At 40.4% G+C, this 24,464-nt stretch overlaps 2 protein-coding genes across 5 annotated transcripts; both read right to left on the reverse strand.

Moving 5' to 3' along the window:
* Positions 1-338: 338 nt before the first annotated feature.
* snrnp27 (small nuclear ribonucleoprotein 27 (U4/U6.U5)) lies at positions 339-5,914 on the reverse strand. Its single transcript, XM_062416962.1, has 6 exons — positions 5,730-5,914; positions 3,838-3,970; positions 2,252-2,343; positions 2,040-2,119; positions 1,046-1,110; positions 339-667 (listed from the first exon to the last, which is right to left on the reverse strand). The coding sequence occupies exons 1-6, from the start codon at positions 5,764-5,766 to the stop codon at positions 613-615; spliced, it is 462 nt and encodes a 153-aa protein (XP_062272946.1). The 5' UTR covers positions 5,767-5,914; the 3' UTR covers positions 339-612.
* Positions 5,915-6,545: 631 nt separating this feature from the next.
* On the reverse strand, positions 6,546-23,381 carry add2 (adducin 2 (beta)). Of its 4 annotated transcripts, none has more exons than XM_062417717.1 (15): positions 23,231-23,381; positions 18,285-18,482; positions 17,658-17,799; positions 15,424-15,575; positions 15,228-15,308; positions 14,443-14,592; positions 13,933-14,076; positions 13,552-13,650; positions 12,718-12,894; positions 11,476-11,724; positions 10,400-10,516; positions 10,219-10,305; positions 10,007-10,133; positions 8,172-8,205; positions 6,546-8,003 (listed from the first exon to the last, which is right to left on the reverse strand). In XM_062417717.1, coding segments are annotated over exons 2-15 (1,707 nt in total). In that variant the 5' UTR covers positions 18,432-18,482; positions 23,231-23,381; the 3' UTR covers positions 6,546-8,002. The 4 variants fall into 4 exon arrangements, with proteins under 4 accessions (XP_062273701.1, XP_062273699.1, XP_062273702.1 ...); XM_062417715.1 differs by having other exon boundaries at positions 6,546-8,006; XM_062417718.1 differs by lacking the exon at positions 8,172-8,205 and adding an exon at positions 9,031-9,099 and having other exon boundaries at positions 6,546-8,006.
* Positions 23,382-24,464: the final 1,083 nt, after the last annotated feature.

The following is a 24,464-nucleotide window of genomic DNA, read 5'->3' on the forward strand; positions in this document are numbered from 1 at the left end:
ACACAGCTGTGAAAGGCAGCCTGCTGTAAAACGAGATGGGTTCCCGTCTGGAAAGCTGGATAAATCAGTCCTTTACGGACATTATTTATTTCTATATTGCATAAATTCGTGTATAGGACTACAAGTAGAGAACACTGAATTACATTAAATGTGGTGACAATTAAACCTAGAAAACTATTGGCTAATCAGCAACATCTGAACAGCCTGTTGCATGGTCCATGTAATGCTGTAATCATATTCATCTGTTAACAATAAAATGTATGCATCATAAAACTGTTCCTGCACATAATGACTGTGTCAAAGATGTTTTTAAATAACAACAAGGATTTGCAACCACACACTTTTAAAATGCTTTTATTTCAAATAAAACACAGTACACCACCTTGAAAACAAATGTAGGTATTGTGTGCAAACGGGGTCTTCTATCAATACTCAGCTGTGGTTTATTACCAGCACTATTATTTACACTTATTAAAGGGTATGTACAGAATTGTTGCATCACACAAAACATGAAATAAGAAATAACAGCAAATAGCGCAACGTAATTATCCATTATTGTGAGGGGAGAACAAATGTAAGCTTGTTGGGTAACACAATAAGTTGTGGGTACTTTCAAGCAATGAAGTCCAGCGGTCTGTTGAATCCACCTTTTCTGTTCATGTACTGCCTAAAAAAATAAATATATAAAAAGGAAAACATTACATCACTGTTACCCTCGCAACACTTGCAGATTACATCATCGAGCACCAATGGGAGAGCAGGGATCCCTGCATCGAAACACCTGCAGAGGTGATTGGCTAAAATAACGGAGGTTGATGCTGAGTGCTCACTATGAAGGGGGCTGAGAAGTTGACGGTTTTAACTCAGCTGCCTGAGCAACAACCGGGGTTCAAACAACTTCAAACACATCACGGACGTGATGTAACACGGATGTGTGCAACATTTCCAACAACTGTCAGTGATGTGGAGAACTGTATTGATGCTCTATACAATTATGAACTCTCTTTTTGTGTTAGTTTGTTTTAAAGATGAGGGCTTGACATACCTGTACTTTCTCTTCATGGTCACATTGACGGCATGTGCGTTTGCAGATCCATCACTTTTCCTCCCCTGTTTGAAAACAATGTCATTATCTCTCCTATGCTTCACACATTAGAGCCGTATTCATGTAAGACAATGACATAATGCTAATTGGTGAAATGTAGCAGTGTGACCTCCATTGCTTCTCAGGCTCACACAACTAATGTCTGATAATAATTTAGAATCTGCCTGCTTTCACAAATAAACTACAGTACATATGCGACTGAAGTTGATCCAGAAAATACTGAACAATGTACGATTTACATGTTAGTAAACAAAACCATGATGGAAACTTTGACATTTTACCTAACACATAAAGATAATACAATTCTTAATATCCTATCTTCGTTTTAGGTTTTTATAATCCACTGATAAAAGATTTATAAAAGTTTTTGTACAACTTTAATAACAATAAATCAGTTAGCTCTCAACACTGCCTGCGCCTGTGACATACTTCCAGCTGCTAAGAATCTGACAGGAAGTATGTAGCTGGAAGGATTTTAATGAAGCAGCTGCAACTATATGACAAAAGTTATGTGTCAAGTTGTCCAGTAATACTGTCATAAAATGCAGATTTGTACAAATGTCAGCACATTTTTGTCAATTAAGCTATATAATACGTTTCAAGACCTTCATAACAGTCCAAGACACATGATGAGAGGTCAGTGAGGTATCTGTCTGTTAGATTAGAGTGATATTAGTGAGCCCGTGTAAGGGAACAGCAGACACTGCATTATGCAGGAGCGACCTGGCTGCTTTGATTTTGACTTTCACAACGTTATTGTAGTAACTCATATCACCATGGTGATAAATGAAGCAGGCCCACTAAGATGAATGTAAACATACAAAATTGCTGCTGTATTCTTTCAGAGTTTGGCTGAAGAATGTAATTAACTTTATTAGAAACAAACTGCTCCTCCTTGTGGATGCACAACATAAGACACCCTCTGTACTCTCACCTTGGTGGTGTTGAAGCCAGTAAATCCCATCGCCTTCATCATCTCAATTTCCTCCTCTGTTTTGCCTTGCATGTCTTCAGCTGTTAAAAACATGACCGCTTTGAATCAGGCTAAAATATGAGCGTTGCACTATGAAACATCATTTGCACGGATAAACTGAATTTCACTTAATTTGCGTGAATACAGAATTTCGCACATTATTCATCTTATACCTGAGATCTGAATGGCCTTGGCTGGTTTATCCTTTCCATCTTTTTGTCTTCCAGGAGAGTCGGAGGACGAGCGATGACGTCTGGGAGGAGACCTGCAGAGGGAACACAAAGATGGCTGCAGGATGGGTTACAAATACCAAGGGCAGACACCTCTGCAACACTACAGATATGGTTTAATCTGGGCAGATAATGATACTGATTATTACTCATCACAGAGACCAATGACTGGATAATAAGAATGGATTTAAATTAAGAGTAAAAATTAAAATCTTCATGTCAAAATTAGAACTTACAAAATAAAATCAGTGTGTATTTGTGTCTCTTTGTCATGTTTGAGTTGTCTATGAAACATTTGCCCTCACAGTTTCAAATAAATCACTGTTTAAAAGGTTCAAAAAGGTTAGACTCTCCAATATTTCACCAAAAGGTAAAAAAAAAAAAAAAAAAAAGAAGCTCTGAATAATTAATCCAAATTAAATTTCATCGAACAGAACTATGTTTTTTCCTACTTTCCTGTCCAATCTATTATCTCAATACACCTCAGATTTATTTCATAAAGCCAGACAAAACAAACTGGCTCTAGCAGCTACAGTGATAATAATAAAGCTGCTTATGCATCGACTCATCAGTATTAATAATGTACTTCTCTTAAATTGATTTAATGCACCAATCACAGCCTGATTTTCTGCAAAATTATTACTTTTACTTTAATATGTTAAAAGTTTACTGGTAATACCTCTGTACTTTTACTGTAGTATATTCTAAGTGCAGGACTATTAGTTGCAATGAAGTATTTTCACATTGTGGTATTGCTACTTTAACTACAGTGAAGAATCTGAGTACTTCTCCCACCACAGTTTGAATGTTATATATTAACAACCTGTGATGGCAGGAAACCTGTCATTCAAAACTAGGCTGCTTCATTACTAATCATTACTAGAGCTGAAGATGTACAGTAGAAATGCCTAACTGTGTACCATCTCAGCAGTCTGTGTACTTCCCGTGTCATGTCCTTCCTCCTGAATCTCTTCCCTAAACCAAATGAAGTATTTACAATAAGTGATATTGCGCCTGACATGGACAATCACCTGCTGTGTGCTACTTCTGCAATATCTGCTGCCTTACCTTCAAAACACAGCTCCACTCACTCACTGGAGCTAATTAGCAGGAATTAATCAGCCAGGCTGATGATTGGTCAATCCCTAGCTTAGACTGCAGATAAATGTGTCATGAATGTTAAAGCCAAATTCACCATTAGTGTTTTTTTTTTCTCCATTTCTGCAGGGAAAACTAAAAGAGCACCAAGACAATAACACCTGAAACCATCTAATAAATAAGTAAAGCACTTTATTAATTTAATTCACAATAAAGTGCAAAACTGAACGCACTGACAGGTATGCATCTGATTTTTAATAACCTGTATTTGCTGATTCATCTTGAACTTGACACAGTCTTAACAAGCCCCCACACAGTACATCATGTATCTAGCTGGTACTCCACACAAATAAAAGACCTCAGTTAATCACTGTCAGACTGACCACTGCAGTCATTAATCAGTTCATCAAAACACTGTAGGATTTCCTTACCTTGAGCGCCTCCTGTGAGGAGATCGGGAGCGGCTTCTCCGCCTCTCTCTGTCGCGATCTCTGGAACGAGAGCGCTCCCTCTCCCTTCGCCTTCTCTCACGGTCCCGAGAAGTCGAGCGAGAACGTCTTCTCTCTGCAAGAAATAGAATTAAGAGTAAACCCAAAATGAGAAATGTAACATCCACAAAAACAATACTCTCCTATTAATTACTTATTTATATAAATTATTTCAGAGATTTGAACTTTGGTGCACTTCTCAGTAACATGTTGAGAAATATGCAAACATACAACCTATAAAGATGTCAATGGAACCATGTAAGTCTCTCATTTAAAACAAAACTTTTATATATAAATGACCATCTGTTACATTCAGTTGGCTCTTTGCTAACTTGAATGGAGATAAACTAATTTATTGTGCATTATATATTATCAAATTCATCTATACTTTTGAAATGCTATCAGATCAAATGGATCAAATTCTGATAGGGAAACAAGACATTTTGTGGGGGGGCGGGGGGGGGGGGGGGGTGTATGATTAATGAATTAATTTGATTAATTGAATTAGTTCACGGGTTTTGCAGCAGCAACAGCAGAGAAGGAGTAGCTACAGTGAAGCCTATAGCTGTGTTCTCATCTAGTGGCTGTAATAAACAGAGTAGAAGAAGTGGAGGTTGTGAAATGGAAAAAAAAAACAGTCACCTCGGTCATCTACAAGAGAAAAATGAAGAGAAGTATTAAGGAATTTGATTTAGTTGGGTATGCTGTAATTGTTCTTTCATGTCAGCGAGTATTGGTTATTGGAGCATTAACTTTTTTCGAAAAAGGCAGAAACCACCTCAAAAACTGCATGTGTAAAAGGAAGGGCTTTTTTAAATTTTCAGTTTCAAAACGACTTCTCTAAAGTACTTCAAAATGTTTTTTAAAATATGTTAATGGAAACTCAGCCCATGACTTAAACTTGTGTTGCCAGCATTTTTGTAATAACTCTCACTCCCAGAAGGGGGAGACAGAAGTCCTGTACTCCAGCTTTAACTTTCCGGTATTTTCCAAAGATCTAAAGGAATGAATCAACTTAATGAAAATGTGTGCAATGTGATAACAAAATAAGAAACCAAGTCTGGGAAAGGGTAAGAATTAGAGCTGCATTGATTCATTGATCAACAGGGTTTTGGCTTCTCAAATATAAGCATTTGCTGATGTAGAAGACTCTTGTTTTGTATCCATGTAAGATGAATATCATAGACTGAAAATGTGATGAATATTTTTTTTTAATGTTTTTAGAATACATTTATTAATCAAGAACGTATTTGACAGGTAATAGATGAAGATAATTGTTAAGCATTCTCTTCTCTCAAATTGCAAACCAAAACCCTTTACTTTTTGTCTCCACTGTTTGTTTGCTTACTTATTTTTCATTGGTCTACTGTAATAAGTGGATTTGTGTTTCATTATGTTTTTGTATATATTGAAAATGTTAATAAAAAAAGTTGACTGTAGGTGCAAAAATAGCACATCTTTTCATATTCACTCTGTTGCTAAAGTGGCAGTTATAAGAAGTATCATACTCAACTCAAGCAGCACCTCTGACAATTCAAAGATACATGCTAGTTAATGACAATAAACGTTTATATATCACGCTGTAGCTGTATTAATTAAACCGTTAAGCCCAGTTACAACATATTGTACCGAGTGTAGCTGGCGGTTAATTGAACATGTTGCGTTTTAAGATGCAACGGTAGCTAGTTAGCTAAACTAACACGTCATAATCGTTGGGGGGACGTTTTGTGTAAATGACATTTTATTTCTCCGCTTTACGAAGAACAAAAACAGCGTTATCACAGCTAGCCTGCTCTACATCACGTTAGCCACGTTAGCCTCCTCTAGCTTCTTACCTCGTCTCGGTGGGCTTCGGCTCCTGCTCCTGCCCATCTTTAATACTAACTAAATGTTAAGTTGTGCTAGTAGATCAACGTCGTACGTATTATAACAAAATACGACAAGAAATCTCCATAAATAGCGTGTTGTTGTTGTTGTAGCTGCTGCGTTCAATTTACGTTACTGGACGCAACTGGGCAGGATGCTCTTATGCGGTCTCAGATGGCTGTTAGAGAACATCCGGTGTGCTTTCCGCTGAACAGCGCCCTCTAACAAGCCGGAGGATACGGCTTTGTTTTAACATACAGTCTATGGTTTTAACAGTGCTATTATGGTATGGGCCAGTGGTCACCAACCATGCTCCCGGAGAGATACTCTATGTGTTTTTAGGTATGATCTCTCCTCTTTAATACACCTGATTTCAATAATGAAATCGTCATCAAGCCCTTGATAAGCTTCAGTTGCTTGATAATGAGCTAAGGGTTGGTGATCACTGCTTTCCACTGATCAAAGTGTGATCTGGGAAATGTTGCACTGTAAGCACAGAAAATTAAGCATAAAAAATATGGTGTGTGGATTGTATTTAAATTCTGCTTACTACTTGCAAAAACATATTCATAAATACATAATAATATATGAAAGTATTTAGATATACATATTAGTTGCTAAATTATTAGTCATTTCTAGTAATTAAGATTTCAAAGTATTATGGAGCCTTTTCTCTAAAGTCCATATTATATTTGATTAAAATGGAAAATGGAAGCTGGGGAGGAGCATGAAGCAGGATAATAATCCAGCAGGAAAAGAAAGAAAACACACATATAAACTCGATGTTCAGTTGGTTTAAAATCAAACTTGATCTTTAATGACTGATACATGGTAACCTTGCAACACTCACTTATACATTCTAATATAAAATAAATTAAAAACCATGAGCAAACATCACACATCAGCATTTTGTTGACAGCTACTGGTTAAAACGGAAAATAAATACAACTTTTAAGGAGGTATTTTGCACACATACATTGAAAAGGAAATGAGAAAAGTGGAATGTTTATTACCTTCAGTATCTTCTATTACTGGGTTTCAAACTGCATTGCCAAGCAACAGATTCTTTATGCTTTACATCCTTTTTTTTTCTTTTTACTTTTTGGTATTAATGGCGTTTGTAGCGGACTGTGTTTTGTTGCGAGCCAGTATCATTTCCCCCTGGTTTCTTTTGCCTCTTTTTATCCCTGCTGTAATAACATCAATATGCTGACAGTTTTACACAAAACCAGCATTCAAAAGAGCACAATCAGTAGCTATCAGTATATTTCTACATGTACTGCACTTGTGCTCACATAGTATACCTGCAACATCTATCTGATAATTAGAACTAAACCATGACTAGAAGATGCCTATGATGATGAATGAATGTAACGTACTAGAAGGTGAATATACTTAATGTCTAAGTGCCTATACATGGATTAGGGGTGCATAATTCATGGGATTTCAATTTCCGTTGTGTCTTGAAAAGTTGTGGATTTAAAAAAACAAAACAAAACTGTACGTAACAAATTCTGTGCAGCGGATCACACTGGTAATCCTTGTTTGAAAAATTAGTTTCTTAAAACGCCTATACAGTGAAGTTAAGTAATCGTTTGATACCACGGCAGGTGAAAATAAGACATGAAAAATGCAGGGACTGTGTATTTGTGTCTATCTTTGTGTATGTGAGAGACTTGTGATAAGAAGTAGTGTGTCAAAATGTTGGGTTGTGTCCGACCTGGGTCAAATATTATGTGAAAATAATTAGCAGTGTTTTTTTTAACCAGCTTGAGATGAATCACCACATAGATCAAATCGGCGAGTAACAGTGTTACAGTAAAGTATCTGAAAGTCAATTTAGCACACAGAGTCTTGTGAATGACATCTTAACTGACTGCGTTTGAATAGACCTTGTGTAGTTAACTCCACCAAGCTGCTACTTCATCGTACACTAAGAAATATTTCACAGTAGTATTTCACCGAGGTCTGGTGTGTATGAGCTCCTCAGGCCTCTGCTTTCTCCTTCTGCTTCTTGCTCTTTTTCAGGAACGACGGTGGTTTGAACTTCTTTTTCTTCTTGGACGGGGACTTGGAGGGCGAACCTTCGGGGGTGCCGCCTTGTGGTTTGGCCGGCGGAGCAGCAGGGGTCGAGGAGGTGTCATTGGTTGAGAGAGCCTTCATCCCTTTCTCCAGTTCTTCTGTGGTCTGCTTTTCCTCCTCGCTTCCGTTCTGTATGGCTGGAGAGTCTGTTTTTGCCTCCTCTGCTCCAGGGATTGTCACAGGAGGAAAAAAAAGGGGCGGAAGTTTAGTTAATAGACAGAAAGTGTTGAGTGTGGCGGAGCTGCAAAGCTACATGCTAGACATGTCACTGCAGATGAACATGCTTGCTTAATGAGAAGTGGTTTTTCATACTGTTTCTCTATACTTACTAGTGAGACAAGACCAAAGCACCAGAAGTGTGCCCTATGAATCAGTGTGGAGTAACATAGAAAAGAACAGACAGAGGGAGACAGGTACAGGAGATACGATGGGTACAGACACATGGATTTCCTTTCAAAGGGCTGAAATATAGCAAATGTAAAACAAACAATAAAAACGGTGACAACAGGCTTTTACAAGGCATTTTGACTTGAAATGTAAGTACTGTATAAGTAATGACATTAATCATGGCTGCATCCATTTACATGAGGCCTGGTGTTGTGTGTTCTGCTTTACAGACACAGCCAAATGCACCAGTGTCATTTTTTTAGAATGTGTTTTCTTGCTTAGACAAGCCAAAATGCCTTCCAACATAAAAATCTATTAAACACACAAATAAAACCTGACACCCCATGTTACTCCATAGTTTCCATCAAACATGGGAAAAAGGCACAGTTTCAGTCTACAGTTTTCACATGGATTTATTTCTTCAGTAGAAAGTTGCTCCAGTGAAAACTGTACACAGGGAAACTGGGACAGGACAGACATGTTGTTGGATATTGTGAATCATTCCATTTCAGAGTAACACCTGTACTTTTACTAATGTGACTTGACAAAATGTGTTTTGTGAAATTGTGCAGACCACAGTTATTCACTTGTTCTGTAACTGCACAGAGACTGTATCTACTACACATTACGAGGAGTAACATGGCTGTCAGTGAGCATCTGAAGCATGAGAGGGCAGAAGCAGCACTGAATCACACATGGGTCTAATATGTAAGACTTGGAGCAGGCTGCCGGTCAGATAGCCAGTGTGCAAAAGGCGAGCGTCAGTGCGCTGCCAAGCCTCACCTGTGAGAGGGGGTTGGCTGGGCGGGGGGCCCTTTGTGGGGGAGGTAGCAGGGGAAGACTCCTTGTCATTTGCCACCCCCTCCCCTACTTACACAAACACAAACACAACAGTCACACAGTGGAGGGCACAGTAGTGAGTGCTCAGCTGAGCAGGAAGTGAGAGGCAAAGAGAAGTGGACAAAGTTTACATCACAGTCACAAGTGACATCAAGCTTGCTTTGAGGGTGGTGTGTGTATCATTTCAACTCCAATGATGACTGTTGTTCATATTTTTAAACATGACCCATTACCATAAACCACTGATAACAAGATTGTGGGTCTCTACCACTTGCATTTTATATTCTGTGCAACAAAACATGATGCTACATGACTTTACAGCTTCTCAGATGGCGCAACAGCTGAAAAGCAGGTAGAAGCTGTAATTTAAAAAGTGATATATCGGTAAGTATAAATGATACACACAGCCCAATTAAGAAGGTTAGAAGAACATGTGCACCGCATTAATAGTGTAAGTGAGGGAAAACCAAAAAACCTATATAGCCAAAAGTACATGGACCAATAGTTTGAGGAAGACCCTTTCCCCTGTTTCAACATGAAAACTGCCTAACATTGGTTTCCCCAGATTGCTGGTGAAGGACTTGACTGGCCCTGACTTCAACCGCATCCACAGCCAGGTCTCATCTCCCAACATCATGACCTCACTGAACCTCTTGTAGCTGAAAGGGAGCAAATCCCTGCAGCCAGATTCCAAAATTAAAAGATTTTTAGCTGCAGATGAATGCCCATACTTTTGGAATGACACATTCAACAATCACATTAAGGTAAGGATATATTTTTGGCCATATAGAACACAAGAAAATCACACTTATTAACTAATACTGCTCTAGTTCAAAGCTTACAAATAGAAAGGTGTCTACTGTATATTAGGAATATTAGAGAACTGCAATCGAATGTACTTGGGACACCTGAGTGAAGCTGACTGAATTAATCATACCATCGGTCCCTCCATCCTGTTTCCTCTGCACTTCCTTGCGGTACTCCTCCAGCTCCTGGTCTGTCAGCTGGTTAAAGGGGTTGGGAGTTTCTGGCTCGGGTGGGACTTCAGGTTGGATGTCTGGAGACTAATGGACAAACAGAAAAACACAAAATCACAGCTCTAAACTCTGGAAAGGACAACAGGTGGTGGCGAGTAGGACTGTAGTTTACCGGGGGACTGTCGACTGTTATGACGCTGGCGAGGACTTGAGACTGCGGCCCTGCTGTCTTCATGTCCTGCCGATTCTGCTGTCGGATCTGAGGAGAGAAAATCCATATTCATAAAAAAGTATGTAGAAGACAAAACTTATGATCGTGGAGGTGAGAAAAAACCAAAGGCCGGAAAGGGCACCTTGTTTCGTGTCTCAATCACTTCTTGAGGGTTGGTGAAAAGAGGCACAAACTGGTTTGGGTTCTCTATCTTGATGGATGTGCTGCCAGCTTGTGTCAACTCCTCTGCCTTCAGCCACTAAGTGAGAGAAAACAAACATGTAAACGGTTCAAGACAATATGTGTTAATCAACTTTAAAAGAGACAGTGAGCAGAATTCTATCACTGAATATGTCCAAAATGTAGTGAACATATTTAATCAGTCTTGGGCTGAGAAAAAAGTAGCAACTCAACATCCCTATACAAAGTATATTTAGTAGATTATTTTGTGTATATTTGCTCTGGTGGAGTAAGTTTTGCCACCAGAGGGCAGACTCTGCACTGCAGTAGTCATCACTTAGCAGTGGGCTTTCCCCTGCAATGCAGAGAAGAGGAGAGTGAGGAGGGTAAGAGGGACTAAGGTGAAGAGAAACAGAAAGGAAAAGCCAAGCTCCTCCCACTGATGTAAGACAACCACGCTCATATTGTTTTTGTCTCTAAAAGATTCATCACTGTAGCCCCCAATATGGAATTAATACACACGCCACTGCAGAGTCAGCAAACCTGCTGACTCTGCAGTTAGAAATCCCCTTGTTTGAATGCATATCAAATATAGCAAATTTATTTTCGAATCATCAGAGAGATTGAGGGAGAATATCTCTGTTACTGTGTCGGTCTCTTCCTCACATCAGTCATCATTTCAAAATGTACCGGGAGTTCCAAACCTCAGCAAGATTCAAGCCTTTTCTTCTTTTCCTCCTCAGGGAAAGAAGCTTATTTTTATCTCACTACTGGTCCTGATCCCTCCACTCTCCAGCTTCTTTAAAAAAAAATGTTATCCCTCCACATCCCTCCTGACTCAGTCTACTCACTGCTCCCTCTTTGAGCTGGTGACATTACACACCTTTTAGGCTACAACGGCCACGATTTGGCTCTTAACAGAGTCTGCACGCCCTTGTGAATGTTATCAGGTGCAAATAGTGAAGGTAATGCAATTTAAAATAAGTGTGATCAGCCAATTAAGCATCAGTTATCACATCTCCATCCTCTGAGCCTCACAGTGGTGCGCAGGTGTCCAGGGCTGGCTTCATCCTGGCTGACTTTTTGGTAGGTGTTGGGGGTGTTGAGCCATCGAGTCCTCTCCTGCTGCTGGCGCTGGGCAAAAGGGTGCTGCCTCAGAGCCGGGTGGACTCCATCATCGTCGAACTGGTGGAAGGCTGTGGCGGTCGCGGGCACCTCTACCTCCCTCCGTGTCCGCGATCGCTCCAGCAGCACTGGGAAGCGGTAGGCGTAGCCGGTACGGTAACCCTGGAAAACGACAGGGGGAGAAGTTTTAGATGGTGTACATGCAGTAGACTTCTGTCAACTTCTGGTGTTCATTACATTGTCATTGTACTTAACTGATGTGTGCAATTAGCTCTTGGGTAATGCAAGTGTTTCTGTGGTTTGTAGTTTTATTCCACAAAAGCAGTATCAGCAGTGTATTTGCTGTTGATTTACTGCTGATGCAAACATCTCATTTCACTGCTGCTTCCCCTTAAAAGCTTTTCACTGGCAAACCACACTGAAGCTTTTATGCTGTTTACTGTGAGGCAGTAGTATTTGTCACAGAGATCAATGCCCAACTTCTGATGTTAAATTCAATATTGTGTACACAGCATAATGTGGACAATGTGTCTGTTTTTATTCGTTTTTAAATGAATTTTTGGAAAACATTTTAGAGTTGGGTGAGACATCAATGTCACTCTGACATCTGTGTGTAAAATATGAAGCTAAAGTCTTCAGATCTAGCTATCTTCAGGGATTGCTAGCTTAGCTTAGCAAAAAGTCATGTCTTCACAGTGAGGTTGTCAGTCAATCAGCAGAGACTCCTTGAAGTCACTACTCCCTGCCAAGAAATAGTCCAACACATAACCTACCTTAAAACCACAAACTGTTTTTAATTAAATACACAATATATAATATGTTAACTAATTAGCTTTAGAAGTGCCTGTAGGTGTATTTATTTACCTTTGGACAAAGCCAGCTATGCTAACTGGCTGCTAGCTGTGTGTAGCGTCATACTTGCCATACAGGCATGACAGTGGTATTGTATTGATTATCATCCCACTCTTGGCAAGAGAGCAAAAAAGCATATTTCCCAAAATATCAAACTCTTCCTTTAATATTACATAAATGTTAAAGCAGCACCAGTATGACGTTCCATCCTTATAAATCCACCAAATCTAGAGCAATCTTCTTGAATAAAAAAGAAATTCATCATTGTAGTCTTTGTTTTACTTTAATATAACGGTTGCCTACCAGGTTATCCAGAGTTCTCATGAGGGCTTCAAACTCATGATCCCCAACGCGGCTCTTGTGCAGGGGCCCAAAGGTGGAGCCAGCCCAGCCCACGGTGCCAGTCGGGTTGGGTTTATGGGTGGTCCGGTCTAGCATAATCAGGTTCTGTTCACCTCCGGCACTACACAATGCCGACACCTGGAACAAAACACAGATTTCAAACAGGCTACAACTTCTCTTTTACAGCAAAGTTTTACTTCACCTGCATACATTCATACAAGCACAATGCCTTGCTTTACTGTGGTTGAGGAAAATATAACGCACTGTCCTCCCTAGCACCTTACAGTCATGTCCATGGTCCTACAGGATTACTGCAGTGTCACTTTTGGCACACAACACTACTGTAGTGTTTTACACTGCAGTGCAGAGCTGCTGGCTGAAGTATAGTGAAAGGGTATTAAGAGAAGGGCAATTGCCCATGTGTAAAATTGATGCATCTACATTTCATATATAAGCTCCCGCTCCCACTCACACACATCTACACATATTCAATGGCAGCACTTAGTCTCCCGCAGGAGTCCTTGAGGGGTCAAAAAGCAAAAAGGGGAATAATTTATTTTTACTATAATTCCATCAAGTAAGTAAATGACAGAATGACTACACTAGTGATGGGTTTCATACACTTTCTGTAATAAAACATCTAAAAGCAAAAATCTTATCAAATGGGGGTCCGTGGTCTAGTTTGTGTCAGTTTATGGGGGTCCTTGATGTGAAAAAGCTTGAGAACCACTGCTTTTATAAGTCAGCTGTTAGTCAGAATGTGTGTGTGTGTGTGTGTGTGTGTGTGTGTACTACCTGGATCTGGCAGGCAGCCTGGATGTGGTAGATGGTGTAGAAGGCCTCCTCCACAGACTCCCCCAGAGCCACGATGCCGTGATTTCTCAGCACGAGTACCTGCACATCACAAAATCAACATTAACATTAGATTACAACCTCACCTTTTTCTATTTTTTGCAACAGCTGCAGGTTGTAGAAGAATGTCCCTGCTGAATGAGAAGGCAAACTAAAACCAACTCTGGAGTTCAGCCTCCAAGCAGCAGCAGCTTCAGTAATTAATCCATCATGAGGCCACATCACCTTGTGTCTTTTCTCTATTCATTCACCCAGCTCAAACAACTCATGTGGGAGGCACAGGAGCTGTAACTGCTGAATAAGGCAATGATACGTGCTGCTCACCTTACAGGTGGGCCCCAGTCTCTTCTGCAGCTCCACTCTGTCCTCCTCCTCGTCCATGACTCCATTGTAGTCATAATAGGCCACATCACCAACCAGCAAGGCCTCATGGGACAGTGGCAGGAGGCCGGCCTTCATAGCTGAAACCTGGAGACAGTTATCTGTCAGTCGTGGCAGCAAAGGTTATGAACCAGGCTCACATTCACAAAGAGGAAGTCACAATGTGCTTCACAGGCATATCCATGCTGGACAATCGGATAACATTACCAGACAATGACAGAAAAAGGCTGAAACTTGAAATGCTGCAGCTATGAAATATTATCCAGTTATCCAAAATGTGTCCTGTGTTTAGTGTTTAAATGTGCGTTTTTTGCATCCTCCTTTCAGCAGTGCCTCTCACTGTGTATCTGTATGTGACCAGTAGATGTATAATGGTTTATTCTCTATCCTCCACAGGACACAGCTTTGAGCTAATGCCAACCTCCCCCACAGCATCATCCCAGGATGACTCACCGCAATCGTGGCTGGTGTGTGGAGGTGCAGCAGGCAGCGAACATCTGGCCGGGCTGAGTAGATGGCCGAGTGTAGGCTGAACTTCTCTGTGTCCACACCGAGGTTGGTGCTGCCTTTTTCCACCACTTCACCCAAGATATTCACCTTTACCTGGAAACCACATGACACCATCAGCATGTGTAAGGAGAACTAGAACTAAAACTTCCACCTAGACTGGACTAAATCCTCTTGAGATACAATGTTTATGAGGCAAACTCAACATCTAGGACACACTTTCACCACAGTGAGTGAAGCAAATTAGAACATAAGTAACATTTGTCATAAATGTTACTTAGGTATAATTTTTACAGGTATGTAATCAGGCAATGTTCACCATTGTTACCCTCTTAGTTTACATTTAGTCATTTAGTCAGTACTTAGTACTAAAATAGTATTGGACATGTTTTTGTTTTGACCTGATTACCCAAGTTATTATAATTCATCCTGAGGGTGACATGAATGTCTGTACCAAATTTCATGGGAACCTATTCAATAGTTGTTGAGTCTTTTCACTCAAAGCCACAAATGATCCTAATGTTGCCTGAGGATCACCAAAGTCTTAAGGATTCATCCTCTGGGGAATATTAATGTCTGTACAAAATCCATCCAGATGTTGAGATATTTCACATTACAAATTGCATCATATCAGTAACACTGAATGACTGAATGCACTTTTCAATAAATAGCAAATCAGGGCAGACACCATGTGTCTGCCCCCAATTGTGACTATGATTAATTGTACTCACAAGGCTGGATCCAGTCACCTCGCTGTAGGCCAGGCCGTCTGGTAGCACCAGAAAGTGTTCCTGTTCTTTGCTCACACGCAGCTGTCGACAAGGACAGAGGGACATCAGTAACGACAGAACGACAACGGGAATAAACCAAAATATTACACCACTGTGTGAAAAGCTGCCCCTTAAATTGAATTTAAATAAAACTAACAGTAAGACATGTCCGGCTGATCTGGGCCCAGCCGTAGAGGTCGAACAGACGATGGACGCTGGCCAGCTTGCATCGCATCAACCTCTCTCCCTTCACCATGCTTCCAGGCTCCCAGCCTTGCAGGTCGTTGATGGGCGTCACCATCATCATGTCTGTGTGGTGGAAGACAAAGAGAAAACGCAGACAGAGACAGAGAAAGATGAGACAGGTTGATCACTTTTAAACTACACTGGCATTGATGAATGATACCCTTATTAACATCATGGCAAGTTACATATTCATGTTTACTGCTTTATGTTTACCATTATTATTAGCACATGGACTCATCTAGTGCCCTGCTTAATTCTGCTAAAATGCAACCTGAAAAGAGGTCTAATCAGTCAGAATAATTCAAAACACCTGTGTGGGCGTGCAGGGCTTTTAACTCTAATCCTAATGAAATGATATTGAAAACAACTGCAGACACACACTGTGATAGATTTCTCTCTGTGCACAAGTTCATTAATTTCAGTAAATTGCTTGTCCTGCACAATTAGTGACTCGCTGATTTTTTCTTCATTTATAAATTGTACATTTGTGTGCAGCTACTGTAAATATACTGCAGTGGAAGTATTTGCAATTTGTCACAGCAGTAAAAGCACAGGTGTAACTAATGTCATGAATGATTTAGGGCAGAAATACACTTCATGTGGCGAGCTATCAACACCTCCCACACTTGGCCGTCTGTGGGCAGATCAATTGAGCTGTCAATCCAATTGCATTTTATCGCATCCACTGATGGTGCCGTATAGGTTCGAGAGTAAAGTACAGTGTTGGAGTTTTACATAGGATGCAAAGAAAAAAACAGTCCATAATGTATAGCCTGCATGTATTCATTGATGTCAGTGATCCTATCAGGTTCCTCATGAGGGATTCATCACTTCTTCTAGAAAATGAAAAGGGAGCTGGCGGCTACTCCCAGCCTGTTATATCCAGTGTGTTTCTGCCTTAAGGTGTGTCAGTGAGCTATACTGGTGAGCAGGTACAGACTATAGTAGTTCCAGCTATGTAAATAGAAGGCAGCCACTAATTAATTAGTTACACCTGTGTTACACAAGCATCAAAAGTCATATGGTCACCACACAAAAAAAGTGGCTGTGAGGATGGAAGAAGAGCAGAAGCTGATCATTTGTTTCTTATCCTTAATATATTAAATGACTGATGGATACAACAAACCCTTTGATATTGAAATAAATCCCCAGATTAACAGTTGATTGCTTCATAAATGGATCATCCAGTGTTCACAATGGCTAACAGCAGAGCAAATTTAATAGCTAGCCAGCAGTTTTAGCATGAGCCAAAACTGTTAGTTTGGCCCAGTCCAACCCAAGGCCCCAAGAACAGTGTCAGCCTTTGAAGCCCATTTGACAAAGTGGCCAAACTGTGAAATTATTACAACTTCCAGGTCCGACTGGCCCAAAATGCATTTTTCCTGCACACAATCCAGGGAAAAGGGGTAGCTATAAAGTGGTGGATACATTTTTTTGAACGGCACAAAATGATTCATTTCTTATCACATCAGAATTTGATCCATTCGGTCTAATGACATTTCAAAAGTCTAGAAGAGACAAATGATTGAATTGTTTCATCCCCGTTCAAATTAGCGGGAAGGCTAAACTGGAAGCCAGCAGAAGTCTCCACTGAGCACTCTCTATGGCTACATGTAGCCCATAGAGAGTGTACAGTATGTTTTCATCTGGATCATTTCTTTACAGCAGAAGTGGCTTTTTCTGCTTCATGCACCACTTAGTAACCTTCATAGGAATGAACGTGGCCCTGCCTCCAACGCTGTATCCAGTTCTCTTTATACATCCATGGGTCAACCATATAGAACCTCTGGGCTAACAATGACACTGACAATGTTGTTTTTTGTTTTGTTTCTTAGACTCTTTGGCAAATTAATTTTTCAAACCTGGCTACTAACAGATCTAATAACCTCTTCTTCTGCCTTCTTGCAAGGCTAACAAGGTTACATTTGAACTCTGCAGGATATGAAAGCTATCAACAATGCACATGTGCTGCAGTGGAGTAACCACTGCCTAAGCAACGAACAATTGAACAATGAGGCTAAAAATGCAACACTCATGGCTATAATGACACACAGAGACAAACAACAGAACACCAGATCTAATAATGTCATTTTGACAGTGTCTGCAGTGTCTTTAGAGGTGTAATTAAAGGTTTTGTGCACGTACTGGAAGGGGAGACTGGTAGGGCGGCCGGAGAGCCATGTGAGGCCATGAAGTCAGCAAGCTGTCTCAGTGCCCATAGGTTGGATGAGCTGCCGCCCTTTTTCATTTGTTCCTGGATCAGTACATCCAGCTCCTCCCTGAAAGACTGCACCCAGACACAAACATAAATAGTTATACATTAGCACATACACATGTATATACAGATCATGCATTATACATAATTTAAGCTCTATAATAATACTCAGTTGTGAATATTTCTGTCCTTAGTACTTTGGTTTGTGTCATTTTTAAAAAATTCATAAATGCTTTAAACACAGACATTCCCACAGTACAGAGGTGACAGTGAGTATACTTATTCAACGAGTCAGCCTCTTTCCATCAGCCCTTTCACTTTATGGCCACCCTCTTTATTCAATGCACTTCATCAGCATCATGTACCCTCCACATGTAGAGAGACACACAGTCATACACTTAGAGTGTGCAGCACTGACTGTAGCCCGAGCTGTCAAGCAGCATTTCAGAACAGATTTATTCTAAAGTGAAGATATAATCATATCTAGAGGAGAGGAGACAGAGCGGAGGAGAGGACATGGAAAAAGACGTAATCACACAGCTGAACAGCCATCTCACCGGACTCTGAAGGAGGCTGGACATGCGTTTCTTCTGCTGGGGTCCAGAGCCGGGGGTCGAATGCTGAGGAGACTGAAGGCTCTCAGGTACCCCATCACTGGGGCTGAGCTGCACCGGAGTGCCCGTAGGGGTGGGGGACTTGCTCATTTTCAACTGTTTTGCAGTGGGTGTCTTACAACCAGGGGTGGGTGACGAAAACTGTGAAGAAGAGGAGTAATACATTGGTAAATGACATCATAAATGTTTCTTGAATATCAGCTTTTAAAGCAGTATGAACAAAATGACCTCACAAATAAGAAAGAATATTCTGGTAAGTGTGACAATTTAATTTATACATTCTAGAGGTAACTCAATAGTTCATATTAAACAGACTTTTAAAATGTTGATGTGTTTGAAACCTTTTTCCATTAAAGCAAGATGAAACTTGAGATGGTTTTAATTCCAGGCTGCAGATTAGCGCAGACCACTTTTCAACATATCAGCTTTGAATGACATGGCATAAGTGAGGCAAGGCTTGCAATATTCACAACTTTTCATAAACCCCCCCCTGCTAAAATATATGACACTTAAGAGATTATTTAACCAGATACTAGTGAGACACAGTCTATTTCAAAACCTCCAGCTTGAGATAAAGCTGTAGATGGCCTGAAGACACATTTAAAATCAGATAATGATGATTTGAAGACAGCAAAGACGCTGACAACAAAACAAACGTTGAGCTCTCTGCCTAAGTGTTGCTCCCACATAATTAAGGATGCAAATGCATTTCGATTCGTCACTTCCTGTTCATACCCGGTATGAGAATGTCAAATGTACAAATGAGGTGAATGTACGAGGGGACGAGGGGATGGGACAGTCCTCTTTGCTGCAGTCCGATTTCGGCAGATAAGATTAAAGGTTAAAGAGGAGAAAATAATAGGATGAAAGAAAGTATGAAAGATATTACGTAAGGCACTTTTAAGAAAATCTGTTTGAATTAGAGCCATAAGTAAGGTCTTTCTGGAGCCGTAATCCAGTTCAGAGGGGGAAAAAAGATATCAGCATCGAGGCTTATTCTAGAAAATATAAGTAAAATGTTCCAACTGGGAGACGTGCAGCATGCCGGCCAGTTTTTAATCTTCGTGATTACATTCTCAAGTATCCACAAGAGCCCTGCCCTAGGAGAAGCTGGTGCACATCAATCCAAAGTTATTTACATTTTTTAAAGAGATTTAAAGATAATCAAATATTAAATAATTGCTAGTTCAGCCAATATGATTGATATGAATATACAATTCAACCCCAAGTAAACTATAATTTATTCTGGCATGTACAGAAATACATTAAGCTTTAAGATGAAAAACCTACCCTCGCATCAAGGATGCTGTATTCCTCGGGGTACTGGTCTGGTGGAAAGTGCAAAGCTATAGAAAATGCAGCATTAGCAGTAAGAGCTCACATGCAGACAGCAGCATCAGAACCACTAACAGGAAGTTAGCTAGCGATACGGCTCGGTAATTGGAGAAAGAGTAAAGAGTTACTGTAAGTATCTTCAGAAAAGAGCTGGCCACTCCCCAAGTGAAGCACACTCAACTCACGCGTACACACACACACACAAATACACACACACACACACACAGTGCTGCAGGGAGCAGATAAGGTCCCAAACACACCACACCCTCTCTCCTGTGCGACATCTTACCAACTGACTCAATTACTTACTTACTTAATTAGTGGCAACACTGCAACTAAGCTGTGTAACCTAGATGACATGCTGGGTCTTGTTTTTGAACATCCAGGATGATGTTTAGAAGATGCACACTCCACTCCAGCAGCACAGGGGGGCGTTACATCAGATCCATAAGCGTTACTAAATCGCATTGCACTCATAAAACTCTGACAGATGACTAAACCTTTAATGGAGTTTCTGGATAAAATGCGCTATTTAATCTGTCAGTATCAGGCTTCCTCTGCTCAAAAGGCCCTGGAACACTACAACAGCTATCTAAAAACATCAGCAGTTCCCTAAAGCATTAACTGAACTCTCTAAACATATACTTACATATGCATTATGTTGTTTGCCAGCCAAAAAAGATCTCTGATCATAACGACTACCTTTTGTAGTAAGAGAAACTGCTCTGTTCAGCTTATTATTACATTTAATTTGCACTCTCCAAATAGTTTGTGTTTTTCTTATAATATGATGGTCAATTTTTGGTTTTAAGCAATCAAAAACGCAATTATTCATACTTATTTGCCATGAACACTTTGCAATTAACATTTAAATGTGTTCGGATACAGCTTTTTAACACATCACTTCATTTAAATGATCAGTAGCAGCCAAGCCAGACTTCATCATGTAGAAGCAGCAGTTAGTCTGCTCTTGTTCTCTCTCACAATAGAGGATGGTTCACAGTGTGTATGACTCTAGAGAGAGTAGAGGGGGCCCAGCTGCTGACAAGCAGCAGACAGAAAGCCTCTGTCTCCAGGGAGGGTCCTAATGACTGAGGGGAGACAGAGATCTGGCTGTTTGCCCACCACGGCTGCATTCTTATCCTTAGTCACACTCTGGTGGTTGACCGTGCTGCCTCATCACCTTGCTTCTGTCTCAAAAGAGCTTGACTTTGCCATTTCCCTCCTCTTTTATAGCTGAGTTCTAACTTTTGAACCAAACTACAAAAAATCGAATCAAAAACCAAACTCCTTAAACAGGTTCATACCTCCAAAGAATAAATAAGCCTGTCCATAACATTGCTCATATCCATAGCATGTCTGTGTTACTGTGGGATAGTCCACTAGAAGACACAAATCACCAAACCTGATTCTGTTATGCTCTGTTACGAGATTGTTGGCCTATACCTAGAAAGTAACCAATCCTCACATTTTCTAAGAAATAGATTAAGGTGCACATTATCTTCACATATGCATAGTGTGTATTGACTGCATTGATTCTACTCACTTGCAGGGGTTTTTAGGAGGTTCCTGTGTCTGAGCACTGACATCCAGCAGCAGAGTAGCAGATAGTTGTATGATTACCTAAAGAGCTCTAAATTGATTTGCTTTGGCTCCGGTTTCATTAGGTTTATGTCAGAATGTCTGCTCAGTGGATCCCTCCCAGTAGTTTTTAACAAATCAGACTCTTAATTAGTTTTTCATAATAAAATAATGTTGAATAATTATGATCTCATGGTAAAACTTATAAAATCAATTACAAACCTTTTATTCATTTGATGAAATAAACATATTTCAACTGTGTAAACTCATTGAAACTCATCATATGGGCTGCATAATTTTATGGTAAACAAATCTTTCATGAAACTTTAAATGTGTAGATGTCACATACTAGTTTGTGTGAGCATGAAGGAGAAAGCCCTCACTAATTAGCTATCCAATCATGGTGAGGTCTGGATTGATGTTAACAGTATAATTGAAACCTAATTGCATTTTTTCCCCCACACACAACTTTAAGTCTAATATTCCTGCTAAACAAATCACAAAATAAAACTTAAACCTCTTCCAAATATTTAAGGCATGTCCGTTTACAACAAGGGCAACTTTGCTGTATTCAATCCCCAGATAAGCGGACTAATGAACTCTAAAAATCAATCAGACAGAGTGCTTTGAGGAAACGCAGCATACACACAATGAAAATGCATTGACGGGTGATGGGTGTAGTGGTATGATATATTTTATAGAGGCTGTAAAGACTGACATGTTCCTACAGCCTCTAATGGGACATTTGGCTGCCATGTTGGCATACAACATAAATAAACAATATAACAAATGAAGGGAAGTGATGGAGTCCTAATAGTCATAGGACTTTTAAAGGTGTTTCGTTTTTATTTACTATATTAATGAATCATTATTACTCATTATAGATTATTCCTCATGTCAACTTAAAAATACAAAAACTTGTTATTGAGCTACCCTTGACTAAATGAAACTGCAAAATCACATTTACCTTCAATCTTTAGTATTAACGCTCCTTTTAATGAACTTCTACATTACTGTGGCTGAGATGAATGCCTCCAGGTTCAGGGTCTGCCATTGTGCTGTGGGTGATAAAAATCTGCACATGTGAGGGAGGAAGCGAAGGACGAGTCTATTGAACAGATAGTCACGTAGGTGCAGCTCACAACACTGTGCACCAAACAGTTCTGTGTTTCATCATGAATGCACAAAATCTGAAAGACTGCTTTTTATGTTTTAGTAGCATCCTCCGCTTCTCCACCCGCGAGCGGCCCGTGAGCTGCATGGCTGCCTAGCAACACTTGGCGCTGCAGCATCAGCACCAGCACCAGCAGAGCGGAGGACGGAACAGCCACCCGCAAAAATGCAGCGACGAGACAACGCTTGCACGATTTGATATAAAATATCAAAATCGCTTTTAATACCCCGCTTATGAATAATGAATAATGACACAGTAAACACAGATAGGCTGAGCTGCTGTAAAACAAAACAAAAAAAGCACCACTGGGACGCTAATGAGGGAGATTAGTCAGTGCGTGACCGAAAGCACTGGTAGCAGACTGCCATCACCGACTTGCTGTCTCATTGTGAATACGCGACAGACGTTACACATATGGGACCTTGCGCTCAACACAGGCCTTTATCTGCACAGGATCCAGTGAATACATGACAACATTGATCATATTGAGCCGGGGATGTGCGCCAAGGAACGATGCAATATTTTTTCTTTTTCACAAGCACGTCGCCCTTTGCAATATGTCAGTAGAGAGAGAGAGAAAGAGGGAGAGAGGGTGACAGAGAGGGGACTGTGCATCGTATGACCGACTACACGGTAAACATCAGCCAGCACAGACTGAGGCATCAGTAGTGAAATGCGCACACACCGTTCATGCACACGTCAAGGAGGACCCTCTACTACGCCCAGTCACATAGTCTAACAATGATTGCCTTGTTCGATACAACTAAACACAAATATAAGCAGGTGGCGGTGTACTCACCTCAGTGCATCCTCAGGACCGTCTCCTCTGTGTGGGTGCGGCACACCCACCGCCCGAAGCCGTCCTCAGAACAGGCGGATGTATTCAGCACAATAAATGTGTCAGTATTGGGTTGCGACAGGCAGGGTTCCTTTGTCACAGTATTTCAGGGCCTCAGCTGATACCAAGTCAATACACCCTGATGTTTCTCATCGCCGACTGCGCTTTCGACCAGCCCACTGCCACGCCTGTCCTGTCTGACACCCAAGCCCCCTCCCACCCCCCCTCACCCCCCTCATAAAGTGGAAATGAATCTGAGCACTGCACTTGCTTATTGTGTTAGTAAAGCCTACGTTCAGCACTGGTGGTTGGTTTTTCTAATACTGTCTCCTTAAACGTGGTTTAGTTATCTAGGCCCAGTTCAAGTAGGTACATTATTTGACAGTCAAACAGGCGCCACCTCCTGTTATAAAGGAGAACTGGAATATGTTCATATTTTAGGTTTAGGTTCACTAATTAACAGCAGAGAACACATTTACACAAGACTGTAGGCTACTTTACTTTTATTCTACATATATTGCCACTTTATATTTCTATCCCCATTATCATTGAAATGCTGCATTTATTTTACTTGACTGCATGAACTAAATACTTACTTTGCAGAAAAAGCACATGTAACACACTTAAAACTTGCAATAATGGTAACTTTCAGGATATGATCTCTGGCTGTGGATGGTACAATCCCTACAAACTCTACAACAACTAGTTAAACTCATGTCCCCCTCTAACAGCTACAACATGAAAATGCTGCTTATAGCCTATCTTAATGCTGCAGAAATAATTATCCAATTATACAGTATAACATTCTGAAAGATGCCATTCTGCATAATGAGCACTTTTTTTGATACTTGAAGTTGGCTGAATACACATATAAACTCAGGTAAAAAATGTTGTATTGTTAGAGATTACACTTACTCTATTGCTACTTGATTATAATCAGAAACACTATTGTTACACTATTAATGCATTTAGATTGTTCCATTTGTACATTTGAAATAAGATCAGTAGTAATGTGTAAAGAATAAACCTGCTCTGCACACCCCCACAGTTATTCAGATATTCTGGCTGATCAGACTTCTGCTCAGGTTGACAGAGTGTAAAACTACACTGTGATGTCCATCAGGTCAGCAGATTACTTGAACTAATTGTAACGAAGAATGTGTAATGTCTGCCACCCTAATAGGTGAAACAAGGG

This window comes from Scomber scombrus, chromosome 4 (genome assembly GCF_963691925.1).
Source record: "Scomber scombrus chromosome 4, fScoSco1.1, whole genome shotgun sequence".
Classification (NCBI taxonomy): Eukaryota; Metazoa; Chordata; class Actinopteri; order Scombriformes; family Scombridae; genus Scomber; species Scomber scombrus.

Coding starts and splice junctions, on each gene's coding strand:
- snrnp27 (XM_062416962.1), bottom strand. CDS start 5,766: ATGGGCAGGAGCAGGAGCCGAAGCCCACCGAGACGAG. Junction 3,971..5,729: donor CCGAAGCCCACCGAGACGAG/GTAAGAAGCTAG, acceptor TATTTCTTGCAG/AGAGAAGACGTTCTCGCTCG. Junction 2,344..3,837: donor CCTCACAGGAGGCGCTCAAG/GTAAGGAAATCC, acceptor TTCCCTCTGCAG/GTCTCCTCCCAGACGTCATC.
- add2 (XM_062417718.1), bottom strand. CDS start 18,431: ATGAGCAAGTCCCCCACCCCTACGGGCACTCCGGTGCAGCTCAGCCCC. Junction 15,576..17,657: donor CCTACCAGTCTCCCCTTCCA/GTACGTGCACAA, acceptor TCCACCACACAG/ACATGATGATGGTGACGCCC. Junction 10,134..10,218: donor TAACAGTCGACAGTCCCCCG/GTAAACTACAGT, acceptor TTTGTCCATTAG/TCTCCAGACATCCAACCTGA.